Source organism: Pipistrellus kuhlii, unplaced genomic scaffold, assembly GCF_014108245.1.
Source record: "Pipistrellus kuhlii isolate mPipKuh1 unplaced genomic scaffold, mPipKuh1.p scaffold_m20_p_9, whole genome shotgun sequence".
In the NCBI taxonomy this organism is placed as follows: domain Eukaryota; kingdom Metazoa; phylum Chordata; class Mammalia; order Chiroptera; family Vespertilionidae; genus Pipistrellus; species Pipistrellus kuhlii.
In genome coordinates, this window is record NW_023425595.1 from 49,287,365 (window position 1) to 49,299,527 (window position 12,163).

At 40.8% G+C, this 12,163-nt stretch overlaps 1 protein-coding gene across 3 annotated transcripts in view; it reads right to left on the reverse strand.

Moving 5' to 3' along the window:
* Positions 1-12,162, reverse strand: part of MRE11 (MRE11 homolog, double strand break repair nuclease) — a 58,971-nt gene extending 46,809 nt beyond the window's left edge. The window contains exons 1-6 of one of the 3 annotated variants that reach the window (XM_036426256.2): positions 11,986-12,162; positions 11,209-11,306; positions 6,684-6,816; positions 3,011-3,171; positions 1,164-1,251; positions 232-373 (exon numbers count right to left, since the gene is read on the reverse strand). In XM_036426256.2, coding sequence (XP_036282149.2) covers positions 232-373; positions 1,164-1,251; positions 3,011-3,171; positions 6,684-6,816; positions 11,209-11,306; positions 11,986-12,162 — 799 coding nt within the window. Of the gene's footprint in view, positions 1-231; positions 374-1,163; positions 1,252-3,010; positions 3,172-6,683; positions 6,817-11,108; positions 11,128-11,208; positions 11,307-11,985 lie in introns of those variants that run through there. The other 2 variants (XM_036426258.2, XM_036426260.2) reach the window with 2 other exon arrangements.
* Position 12,163: the final 1 nt, after the last annotated feature.

Below are 12,163 nucleotides of genomic sequence, written 5' to 3' on the forward strand. Positions count from 1 at the left end.
TATCATTTTTATAGTAAATATAAATAATTTATATTTATATAACTATAAAAATAAGAATTTATATTTATATATTTATATAAAGAATTTATATATCTCTAAATAAAAATATATAGAGTATAGAGATTTGCCTCATTTTTTCCCCAAACAGCAACAAAATTAACTCCAGAATTTGATTTCCCAGTTCCTTAGATAATTAAATATTTATTGGTATAAATAATAAAACCATCTTACCTAAGCCATACAGAGCAATTTTTGTGCTTCCTTTTTGAAGCAAAACTGGACTAATGTCTATCTTCTCCACAGACATTGAACGTCCAAAGTGATTTACAAATCCAGCACAACTTAAAATATCCAGGGCACAGAGCGCGTCTGCCTACGTAAAACATTTTCAAAGAATATTATTATATATTAAAAATAAGTAATCTGCATATCATATTATTAACTATAATATTAAAATATATTCTATATACTAGTTACAAAAAAAATTTAACAAAGTGTCTCTTTGAAAAAGAATTACAATATTAAAAGTTGTTGTTACCTTTTTTCTATTAGAAATGTTCTCCAATTGGAATCACATGCTAAATGTAAAGTAAACATTATTTCATCAAAACTTATGATGGCTTGGCCACTGAAAAATAAAAGCTAGCCATGAAATAAGTGCTTTTTAATATTAAGCAGGCCTCTTTAAGATGTAGGAGGGAAAAGACTAGATAACTAGTGATTTATAATATTCATTAACAGATAAAACAAAAAGATATTTTGAGTTTAGGACTTCTATTATTACTCCCAAATAAACAGGTAATAAGATGACCTAATTTACATTTAAAATTGTATATGAAACAATGATTTCCTACAGATGAGATTCTATGAGATAAGAGACACAAGAGCACATGGTGAACTGTAAAGCATTGTACAAATGATAGATGTTTGCTTTTTGCTAGTCCTGGTTACTTATTGTTCATCTCAGCAGTAATGAAATAAAAGCATACTTCACACACCAATTGTTAGTCCAAATTTCTAAAAATTATCTAAAAAGCAGTATAAAAGCTTTTATGAATGATAAAAAATCAATTTGACTTTTTGACTCTATTTAATAAAAATTGCTTTCTACAGACAAACTAAATTGGCCATTTCTATTTCAACTGTAAGAACCCAATAATTACCCCTGTGGGATCATCATGATTGCCATGAATACTAAACACTGGAATCGAAATGTTGAGATTGTCATCTTGGTAGTTCACCCACGGAAACCTTAAAAAATAAAAATAAAAAATTGTAAGGTAATTAAAGGTTCTGTAAGAGACAAAAGCTGTTACCCCCAGTAGCCTCTAGAAAATAATGCAATTACAGGCAAACTGGGTGATTTAAGATGGCAAAAGACCACAATTTTGAAGTTTAAAAAAAATAAAATCAAACGTAACAATTTATTTCAATTCAAGTTTGAAAATATGTCAAAGTATTACACTTTATTAAAGAAAACCCGCACGGTTGGCATGGTCTAGTGGTTAAGCTTTAAGGAGAAACTGAATAGAGCCCTCAAAATATCCTCCCAAAATATTTACTAGTCACAGTGGTAGTTTTAACTATGGCCATAAATCCTTTGACACTCCTCTCTCCTGAATGTGAAACTTAATTCCCTCTCTTTGAGTATAGCTAGATTTAGCAACTCCATTCTAACAAATAGTGTACAGAAAGGGGAAAAAAGGAACTTGATAGCAGAGAAACCTGGTATATACCACATTTACCAGATGATCAGGATTAACCTCACCAGTGATAAGCTATGTTGATAGCATGTACTCCTGATATGCTATGAGAATGGCACTTCACTTCTGTGGGGAATATTCTTCAAAAAAAACCCCACATAATTCTAGTGTAATCATGAGAAAAAGCCAAACTGAGGGGCATTCTATAAAATATATAACCAGTACACTTTAAAGTGTCAGGATCAAGCCCTAGCTGGTTTGGCTCAGTGGACAGAGTGTCAGCTGCAGAATGAAAGGTCCTGGGTCCGGTCAAGGGCACATGCCCGGTTGTGGGCTCGATCCCCAGTGCAGGAGGCAACTGATCAATGATTCTCTCTCATCACTAATGTTTCCCTCCCTCTTCCTCTCTGAAATCAATACAAATATATATATATATATTTTTAAGTTTCAGGATTATAAAAGACAAGGAAAGATGGAGAAACTGGTACAGGCTGAAGAAAACTAACAGAACATTTCAAGTAAATGCAATGTGGTATCTTAATACAATGTTTAGGAAAAAACATGAGTACCTTTATGACATAGGGTTCTTAGAGGTGGATATCAAAAATAAGTCCCAAAAGCACAAATCTTAAAAACAACACAAAACACAATAATATATTTGACTACATCAAAATTAAATATCTCAATCAACAAAAGGCACCATAAACAAAGTCAAAAGGTAATCCACTGATTGGGGGAAAATACTAAGTATACATAGCTTCATCAAAGTCAGTAACATTAGGCAAAAATCCCAATTTAGCTGAAACAGGTTCGGCTCAGTGGATAGAGCACTGGCCTGCAGACTGAAAGGTCCAGATTTGATTCTGGTCAAGGGCATGTACCTTGGTTGCAGGCACATCCCTAGTAGGGGGTGTGCAGGAGGCAGCTGATCAATGTTTCTCTCTCATCGATGTTTCTAACTATCTATCCCTCTCCATTCCTCTCTATAAAAAAAAATCAATAAAATATATATTTTTATATTTTATATTTTTTTATATTTATATATTTTAAAATCCCAATTTAGAAAATGAGCAAAGGAAATGAACAGAAAAGGATACCCAAATGTACAATAAAATTTCAAAAAGATATCAGTCCCACAATTAGGGAATTACAAATTAATATAACAATGCATAGAAAATTCAAAGAACAACATTTACTATGAAAATAGGCTATAATAAAGGTGAAATGGCTCGATGTTAATGTGTTTGTGTCTTTTAACGAAAATACTCTACATAGGAAACTTCACGTAAGCACATAAATATACTTACTTACTAAAACCAAAGTTGACTGACTGATCACTGATGATTTCAAACTGTACAGGACGATCACCCATGCAATATTTTCTTAATTTCTCCAAGCAGGTATGTAATGTTTTTCTTGAGGGCTTATTTTCATGAAAAAGATCACCACCTAACAAAATAAAGTCCACCTAGTCAACAGAAAAGTGTTAAAATTAGTATGTTTTATAGACGAAATATTTCCATGGGTGAAAGGTAAATGTATATGTGTGTGTGTGTGTGTATGTATGTGTATATATATATATATATGTGTGTGTGTGTGTGTGTGTGTGTGTGTGTATGATGCCATTACATATGGAAATTTAAATTTTTTATTTTTTTATTTTACTCATTTAAAGCACCTTCCAATCTGGTGATGAATCATTCTAATTTAGTTTTCTTGGCCACATTCAAACAAGCTATTTTCAAATTACAACACCAATCTCTTTCTGATGCAACCCTAAGTGATCACATTTTCCCCCATTATTCAAATCAAGGATAAAATGTAGCACTTTAATGGAACCTATGAAAGAGATAGCCGATTCAATCCAACTTATTCATTCAATTTATTCAACAATTAGAGTTCCTACAGGTATTGGTAGCTAAAGAAACAATAATCTACAAAGTCATTAATGGCCCTGCCCTCATTAAATACTGACAATGTGCAATAAATAACCTGTATTCAGTCCTGAGAATACAATGATAAATAAAATACAATCCCTATCCTAAAAAACGTTCAAATCTAATGGAAGAGACAAACTGTTCTGCATCTAGAGATAAGTCAGACTGACATGCACTAGAATAGATATGTAAATGAACCAGGAGCAGAAATGCCATTAGAACAGTGAATTCTAACTGAGGAAAGGAAATTCCTCTGTGAGCAGTAAGTCTGGGAAGGATCTGCCTACACAGTGATGCTATGAAAATAAATGAGATTCTGAGGAACAACCAGAGAGAAGGAGAAACCACACCTAACACTGATGCTTTCAGTAAGTGTCCAATCTGACTGAAGAAATTTGATGAAGTTTTTAATTATACAAAAGAACGCAGCAGTACAGATCACTGTGAACTTTAGCAGTGGGTGGGAGCTAAATACACCATTTTGGCATGGGGATTATTTTGAGCTGAAGGCAATTAAGACCTAGCTAAGACATTTCTACCCCTCCCTCAACAGCCTGAAAGAGCTTAGACAGACAGCCTATACCAGGAAGAGACTATTACCGAGACAACTCTTTGTATCAGAAAGACTTATCTGCATTACCCAACATTTGCTCTTCCCGTCTTCCTGTGGACTGCTTCCTCCCCACACCCTTCTGAAGCCCCACACTTCTAATCCCTTCTTCTTTTGGCTCAGGATGGTATGTGAGCCTCGATTACCTGACTACCAAGGAGTCTCATACTTTTATGTTTGAAATTTGTTTTTCTCCTGTTAATCTGTCAATGTAATTATCAGACCAGCCAAAGAACCGTGAAAGAAAGGGAAAAATTTTCCATTCCTACAGCAGTCAGAGAAAGTTTAATAAAAATGTGGGATTTAAGCTAGATCTTCAAAAATATACATGATTTGAGTAAAGGAAGAAAATCATAATCGAAGGCATAGAAGAAAGAAAACAACAAAACAAATAAAAAACTATTTTAAGGGGGAAGGGGAAAGGAGAGTTGTAGTTTCACTTTTCCAAGTTGAAAGGCAATCTGGAGATTGATTGTACAATAATGTGAATTTGCTTAATGCTACTGAAGTGTACACTTAAAAATGGTTAAGATGGTAAATTTTATTTTGTGTATTGTATCAGAAGGAAAAACTTTATATATATATATACACTTTTTAACTGATTTCAGAGAGGGAGAGGAAGAGAGAGAAGCATCAATGATGAAAGAATCATTGATTGGCTGCCTCCTGCAAACCCCCTAATGGTGATAGAGCCCACAATCTGGCCACGCCACCTTGACCGGAATCAAATCCGGGACCCTTCAGGCTGCAGGCCAACACTCTATCCACTGAGCCAAACCAGCTATGGCAGGAAAAACATTTTAAATATTTTTAGAAAGTGGTTTATGATCCAGGGAATCTTAAGAAGGACAAAACTGGCTTCTGTGGTATTCGGGCCAAAAGTGAATATAATCACGACGAAGTAAATGTCAGGCATATCCAACTGAGGACTATTCTACAAAATAACTAGCTTGCACTCTTCAACAATGTCAGTCATGAAAAACAAAGACAAACTACAAGAGATGAAAGACACATGACAACTAAATGCCAAATGCAATCCTGGCTGGGAACTTGGAGACAACCCTACCTGCCAAACTGGTATAACAGGCATTAATGAGACAAGTGGTAACATCTTAAAATTACATAATGGTATTGAGTCAATATTAATTTCCTGGTTTTGGTAAGTGCACTATTGTTATACATGCAATTTACTTTAAATGGTTCAGAAAAGTATGTGTAAGGAAGAATTAAGGCAAAAAGTAAATATACTATGCATCTGGAAGTACCAACCTGGGGCTGTGAGGGGAGGGGGCAATTAAACTTAAGGAATGCAGGGAAGGAAAACAAGAAAAAAAGAGAAGGAAAGGGTAAAGTAGAGAGGGGTTAGGGGGAGCTTATGCTTAAGGAAAGAGATATTTTAACACCTAAGAGTAGGAAAATAAAGGAAACAGGATTCTCTCTTGGGCCCTAGACCAATATTTCAATTGCCTGTAGGAATGTTTCCTTGAATATCCTACTGGAATCTCTAAACCCAAATGGTCTAAATCAGAATTCATCACCTTCCCACATAAAGCAGTACCTCTTCCTTATTTAAAACCTATTCCTATTATTGGTACCACCATTCACCCAATCTTAACACACTTCAGTCACTGTCATCCTCTTTTCCCTCAACCCCACTTCCTACAACTAACCAATCAAAGTATGCAAATGCTATCTTTGGAATATCTCTTGCATTCACTTCCTCTTTTCCATCCCAGGCTATGTCCTTAAAGAGGCCTCATACTGATCTCCAATTCATGCTATACCTTGTTGCCAGAAGACATTCTACTGGATAGGGTACAAACTCCTCAATCTGGCATTTAAGCTCTCCTTAGTGCCATTCAGATCACATTTCTGGACTTTCAAGATGCTTTCTAACAAACACATGGCCTATCAGACAGCTGACCAGACCTGCTGTTCCCGACATACATCATATTGGCTTACCTGTGTGTCCTTCCTCCTGCTTCCTGTGAAATGTACATTCTCTGTGCTCTTCACCCATCAAAGCTCAAGTTAAATGCTACCTCCTTCATTGAACTCATCTTGCTCTTCCCTTCTAAATACCATCTCTTCCTCCTCTAATTTCCCAGAAAAGGTTCTTCATAATTTTCTTATGACATATGACCTTGCATCTGAGCTTTTTGGATATTTGTCTTATCTCAAATTTGGTTGCCCTTATGTTCTTTAAAAGTAGAAACTATGACATTTCTGCATTCAGGAAATACCCCATCAATATTTGTAAATCTTTATCAACTATTTTCAAAAGTAACTCCTACTTGAATTAAGGGCACAAAGCACACAAAACCTGCTTTGGGTTTTTAGTATACTGATATTTAAACAGGCAATGTGAGCACATAGCATAGGGAAAAGAGCCTGTTGAGTAAGGGAACACTGAAAAACATTAAGCAAACTTACTTTATTTTCCTGGGCAAGCCTTAAAATTTCATCAAGTGTGACAAATGTATCGTTTCCTCTGATTGCATCTTTCTCCATAAATCCCAGATGAATGTCAGTTGCCACTAAAATTTTAAATGTATTTTCATCGTCACTGTATTAAAAAAAAGAAATGTTTCAATATAATTCATTAAAAGAAAGTTCAAGTAAATTAAAACCTAAGTTTATAAAGCAGATTACAGCAGTAAATCACTTTAAAGTAAATCATTTTTCTGGTCTTAAACTAAGTCTGAATTTGAAGTATTCAAAAGATCTTTCATGCCACATAGTTTTGCCTACCACTAATTCAATACAGAACAAATGTAGACGAATTTTTAAAAGGTCTGTGACTAGCTCTCTCCCTCTCCTTCCCTCTATCTCTAAAAAAAAAAAAAAAAAAAAAAAAAAAAAAAAAAAAACACGTTTTTTTTTTTAAAGATAAAGCCAAGAATATCCTTAAAAAATAATAATAATAATAATAATAATAATAATATAAAAAAATAAGAAGACTACATGGCCAACACGAGAAGTGGGATCCAAGAAGGCTGCACAGGTAAACACCTAACCGCAGCAGCACACAACAATTTCAATGGAATACAACTAAAATGTAGAGTGGTCATTGCCCAGAGCTACAGGTAGTCGACTGACTGAAAATTCTACAACAAGAAGGAAAGAGAAAAGCAGAAGGAAAATCAGAGGAGCTGAAAAAGTCTAAGGTACGGAGACATGCTGCGCATGGTGCACACGTGCGTGCGGAGAGGATGCAGCCGGAGAGGAGGAGAAGGCTGGGTGCCTGCCTGGCATTCCCTAGCAGGAAGGAAATAAAAGCCCCGGACTGGGCTGAACCCCAGAACCAGCAGCGCTGAGCCCCAGTTCTGGGCCAGACCCTGGGGACCCAGGCTCAGGCAGGGGGAGACTGGGCTGTGAGGCGGAGTCCCAGGGGAGCAGAGAGGGGCAGAGGCCCCAGAATCGCGCACATTGCGCGCAGAGGACAGTCTGTTGACTCTGATGCTAGACTCTCCAAGCAGGAAGGAGAAAAAAGCTCCAGACTGGGAGGAACGCATTGAGGAGCAGGAGCCGCTGCCGGACACCGGCCAGCCGGGCGCCAGCAAGGAGCCGGGTGATGGGGCCCCTAGGGGGAGAGGGGGGTGCCGCTGGGCCCTCGATCGCTGATCGCTGGCCACGGAGCCAAGGCCAGGGGCTGCTTCCTGGGAGGTGCCGACCCTGGCAACAGGCTGGAGCCGCGCAGGAGGCTGCGGGGAACAAAGGAGTGCTGCAGGCCAGCCTGCTGAGCTCCCAGGACAAGGAGGAAGAAACCGAAGAAGTTTTCAATGTGAAGAAATCAAGTAATAGCAAAAGATAGTAAAATTACTTAAGAAAGAATACAAAGATCTTAAAAAATCGAAGACTAACACAGAACTCAACCCAGCAGCCAACACTGTAACATAAATGCGTTTAAAAAAAAAAAAAGGACAGAATGTTGGAGTGGCGGCGGCCAGGCCCAGAGTGGCTGGGCCCAAGGCAGTGGCAGCCGGGCCCGGAGCAGCAGCAGCCAGGCCCCAGAGCAGCAGCAGCCAGAACCAGAGCAGCAGCAGCCAGGCCCGGAGCAGCCAGACCTGGGGCAGTGGCAGCCAGGCCTGGGGTGGAGGCGGCCAAGCCCAGGATGGCCAGGCCCGGAGCAACCAGGCCCGGAGCGGCCAGGCCCGGAGCAGCCAGGTCGGGAGCAGGCAGGCCCAGAACAGCAGCAGCCAAGCCCGGAGCATCCAAGCTGGGAGCGGCCGGGCCCAGAGCAGCCGGGCCCAGAGCAGCCAGGTCGGGAGTAGCCAAGCCCGGAGCAGCAGCAACCAAACGCAGAGCAGCCAGGTCAGGAGTGGCCAGGCCCAGAGTGCCGGGCCCGGAGCAACCGGGTCCAGAGCAGCCGGGTCAGGAGCAGCTGGGCCCAGAGCAGCCGGGTCTGGAGCAGCCAGGCCCAGAGCAGCAGCAACCAGGCCGGGAGCGGCCAGGCCCGAAGCGGCTTGGCCTGGAGCAGCCAGGTTGGGAGCAGCCGGGTCAGGAGCAGCCAGGCCCGGAGCAGCAGCAGCCAGGTCGGGAGCGGCCAAGCCTGGAGTGGCCGGGCCCGGAGCATCCGGGGCCCAGAGCAGCCAGGTCGGGAGCAGCCAGGCCCAGAGCAGCAGCATCCAGGCCCGGAGTGGCTGGGCCAAGTGCAGCCGGGTCGAGAGCAACCAGGCCCAGAGCAGCAGCAGCAGCCGGGCCCAGAGCAGCTTGGTCGGGAGCAGCCAGGCCCGGAGCAGCAGCAGCCAGGCCGGGAGCGGCAGGTTATGGAGCAGACCAGAGCAACAGAGGCTAGGCCCGGAACAGATAGCTCCTCGCCTGCCCACGCCCCAGGGCTGCCTCTCAGACATGGCTGGAAACTTTTGGGGGAACTTGAGGGTCTGCTGAATCAAGTGATGAAGGCTTAGATCTGGATGTGTTGAGTTAGTATAGCGCTGGGGTGTTGATCTGTGAGTGCCTTGTGTGGGGTCTGGATGAGGTTAGTTGATCTATTTAGAAATGTCTTTTGTGTGAAGTGTATCCTTGGGCATGTGGAGGTATTATTGATTTGAGAAAATGCTAAGTAACTGATTTACTATCTGAAAAATTTGAAGTTCTAAAAGTTTAAGGTCTCTTGCCAAAAAGAGATTTTAAAGCTAACACCTAATTTTAATGGAGAAAGGGGAAGACAAGCCCTTCCCACCCAGAACAGGTAATCCATTTCCAACTAACAGCTATCTTTAAACAATGTGTTCATTTACATTTGAATGGCTATACCTTTTGATAGCCTAAGGGCAAGTTTACATGTATACAAGTTTGCTTCTCAATTCCCAGGGCAGAAAAAACAAGGTTTATAATTATTAGATTTTAAAATTTATTCTTAGAAGTGTAAAAGTTTATTAATTAAAAAACAACAACAACAACAACAAAAGGAGGTTGAAAAACCTGATGAACAATATTAGCTGTTGATTGTAGTAGAGTTGGAGATACAGGAGGGGAGTGGACTGACAGTTATTGTGGAAAGGGGGAGTGGTGGATTCGGGAAGAGACTGAACATAAACTGTGCACCTATGGATGAGGACAATGGGGGGTGGGGAGGGGGCGGAGGATGGGGTGGGAACCTGGTGGAGGGGGGAAGAAATGAGGAACCTTTGTAATAATATGAACAATAAAAATTGATTTAAATAAAAAAAAAAAGAAGACTAAACACAGAGAAATTAATTATTGCACAACTAAGTGAAATAGGATTAAAACCCCATTTTAAAATTCAGGTTATTTTTCACTTATCCATAATATATACTAGAGTCCCAGTGCACAAAATTTGTAGGATGGGTAGGGGGGTGCAGGGCGGAGGGGTGGTGTCCCTCAGCCTGGCCTGTGCCCTCTCGCAGTTCCGGTACCCCTCGCTCCTTACCACTCAGCTCACTGCTCCTTAGTGCTGTCACAAAGGCGGGAGAGGCTCCCACCACTGATGCTGGGCTTGCCAGCCATGAGCCCAACTTCTGGCTGACCAGCGCTTCCCCTGTGGGAACCCCCTGACCATCAGGGAGGAGCTCCTATATTGAGCACCTGCCCCTGGTGGTCAGTGTGCTTCATAGCGACCAGTGGTTCCACCATTTGAATGATTTGCATATTAGGCTTTTATTATATATGATATACATGTATATGTATATATAATTCAAAATACATATTTTACACACTCACACATACACTTCAAATCTTTACGTGCAAGAGATTCTTCCAGAAAAGATTTCTCTTCAGAACGTTTAAAAATGATATGCACACAGTTCTGATTGCTATGTACACAGAGGCAGATCTGAATACTTTCAACTCATGTTACTATCCAATGCTTCCACAGCAACTTATGAATTACTTTCATATGATTCTCTCACTTAAACATCAAAATAAATCTGAGAAAGACATTTTTATTCCAATTATACAAATGAAGAAACTGAGGCAAAGTTTAGACAATTGCTAACTTGCTTAAAGTCATAGTATTAATTAAGAAATTAAAACCAGGGTGAAAGACTCCAAGTCTAAAGCTTTTCTACCTTCCTGTTCCTTGTCCTTTTACCTATTTTTTTTGCTCAAAATCATTTCCAATTTATTCAGTACTAGAGCAATTTACTCATCTAAAAATTTGCTTCAACAGACTTGCCTTGACTAGTAAGACTTTACCATGAAAGCTCAAGAATATTTAAAGCTCAAGAATATATTTTAAGACAAACCTAAGAAACATAAACTTACATAATATAGCAACATAATCACACTACTGCAAGACCCCATCTTTCAGTTAATAAACATCTAGTATGACTTTTTAAACAGTCCAAATATTATTTACGATGATTATCACTTCTGCTCAGTTAAGCTACTTACTGCTAATTTATTAAATACGTTTTCTTTTGGGGTGATCTTAGTTGATGGGCTTTAAAAAAACCATAGCAACAGAAAAAGATTCCAGAAGACAAGTGCTTACAGGGCATCTGCAGGACTCATTTCTACGGTCAGTCCAGTTCCTCTAGGACCAGTTTTCTCTCCAAGCAATCCCCGGTTCAGAAAACTCGATTCCAAATTCTAAAAACAAAATTATATTGTTTTAAAACACGCATTTTAAAAGAGCAGACTAGCAACAGTGGAAGAGTCCAATTTCATCTAAGCACCTACTGTACTTTTTAAGAGCACAGCTCTAGTTGCCATTCCATCAACCATCTCCCTAAAACTATGGGAAACCGTTAAGTTAGTGGGCAAAATGTGGTTCTGGTTTAGCACACGAACAAGAATGTTCAAGGAATTGGACAGGCTACTCTGCATCATGGAGGCCACTTCCGGCTCAAACACCAAAGGAATGGGGTAGTTTTGGAAAGAGAATAGCCCCACCAATAAAGCCGGTGCAAATAAACAGAAGCACGTGGTCCGCGGGAGAAGTACCCTCCGCTGCCAGGTGCCAGCGGAACCAGTGGGCAGCCTAGGAGAGGAGAGGCTGCTAGAGCTGAACCACCTCTCCCACGTCCAGATTCCCAGTGCCGGGAATCCAAGCCTCCACACGCCGCCGCCACCAGACACTTAGAAGCAGAACGCGGAACCCCTAGGACTCCTTCCCAGCCCACCCAGCCCATTCTTCCCAGTGGGCTCGCCACGCTGGGCTTCCGCCCGAGATCCTGCACATACAGGAGGCGGGTACGACTCCTAGTAAATTACCCCACTCTAAAGTCTCTCCAAAAGCCACGCCATCGGGACTGAGGCTGTCTTTTACCCAGTAAGGAGGGCGATTCGTGAGCAGAAAAAATAAAACGCAACAGCCCGGCCAGAACTCGCCTCTGAGAACTGCTTGGACGTACACCTGAATTGGGCGCGAGAGGGATGCCCGGCCTCTCCCTCTCGCGATACCTCGTGGATGACGTAAGCGCTTCCAGCCCTCCTCGGCTCTCATT